General features: G+C 36.9%; 1 protein-coding gene across 1 annotated transcript in view; it reads left to right on the top strand.

Moving 5' to 3' along the window:
* Window positions 1–1034, top strand: part of LOC107096465 — a 42036-nt gene extending 41002 nt beyond the window's left edge. The window contains exon 11 of the mRNA XM_015393127.1: window positions 123–1034. Within this exon, the coding sequence (XP_015248613.1) occupies window positions 123–177 (55 nt within the window). The 3' untranslated portion in view covers window positions 178–1034. The remainder of the gene's footprint in view (window positions 1–122) is intronic.
* Window positions 1035–1192: the final 158 nt, after the last annotated feature.

Below are 1192 nucleotides of genomic sequence, written 5' to 3' on the forward strand. Positions count from 1 at the left end.
AATACATCGTTTTATTTCTTTCTACCCTTCGCTTCAAACTAAACCCATAAAAGTTTTATTGTTTGCTTTGAATAAATCAGCAGCTGTCATGAAATCCCTGTTTTTTTTTTTTTCTTTTATAGATGCTGCTGTTTCTTCAAAAGGAGGAAGAGGAAAGCTCTCCAGAGACACAAGTGAAGAGACCAGAGAAAAACCTTTGCGCTCTTCTTTATTTTTTTCTCTTTATTTCTCTGAAGCCATTTTCCTTGAACTCTTTCTCCTTTTCTTTATCTGCTAGTTTCTGCGCCGGTTTGTATATTTAAACCGTGAAATTGTTATTTTTTTGTTTTGTTTTTCATTTCACCGCAGAATTTCAAATGTGCCGCCTGCTCCAGCGGTGCTCTCGGTATTTATGGCTGCAGATACAACAGTGGAGTAGTTAACAGACTGGATTCAGCTATTTACCAGAAGACTGACTGATTATTTTTTTGTGCTCTTCCTTACTGACTGGATCAGAAGACGAAGTGTATTTCAGGAGATGCAAGCGAAGCAGACTTCCTACAGCATGGAAGCGGAGCCTGTCGGACCATGCGTGCAAACGACATGCACAAAGAATTCACGCTGCACATTTTGTTGAGCTCACAAAGAGACTCGATGGACAGAGATGCAGTTCTTGCACATAGTTTTTATTCCCTGGTGTCAAAGGAGTTGCTCGGTACCGGACCCGGGCCCAGATCGTATAATGGACCGGGATTGGTGTATTTCTCATTAACCATCTGAGAGAAACACTCCCAACCACCAGAAAACTCAAAACTTAAAGATGTTTATGTAAAATTTATGCTTTACTCTGAATTTGAGTTGTAACTAAAATAAGACTGTTCTCTTTTCAGTTTTTTTTGTTTTTTTTCTCTCTTCTGAGTTGTTAAAGTTTGTTTTGTAGCTTCTTAGTGTGATCCTCAGAATGTATTTTTTTTAAATAACCTTTGAAATTTTTTGTTTCGGTTTTCCCTCTTTCTTTTTAGGTTGAAGGGTGGAAAGTTGGATAATGCCATTAAAAACAATGAAACAAAACACAAAGTTATCTTTTATTGAAGTGACATGTCAGTAGCTGAAATAACTGCCCACTCAGAACGGTAATTATGCAAAAATAAAAAAAAGATATAGAGATATTTTATCCCTGAATATATACTCTTCTATCCATAACTCATCAGCC

This window comes from Cyprinodon variegatus, unplaced genomic scaffold (assembly GCF_000732505.1).
Source record: "Cyprinodon variegatus isolate N-32 unplaced genomic scaffold, C_variegatus-1.0 Scaffold625, whole genome shotgun sequence".
Classification (NCBI taxonomy): Eukaryota; Metazoa; Chordata; class Actinopteri; order Cyprinodontiformes; family Cyprinodontidae; genus Cyprinodon; species Cyprinodon variegatus.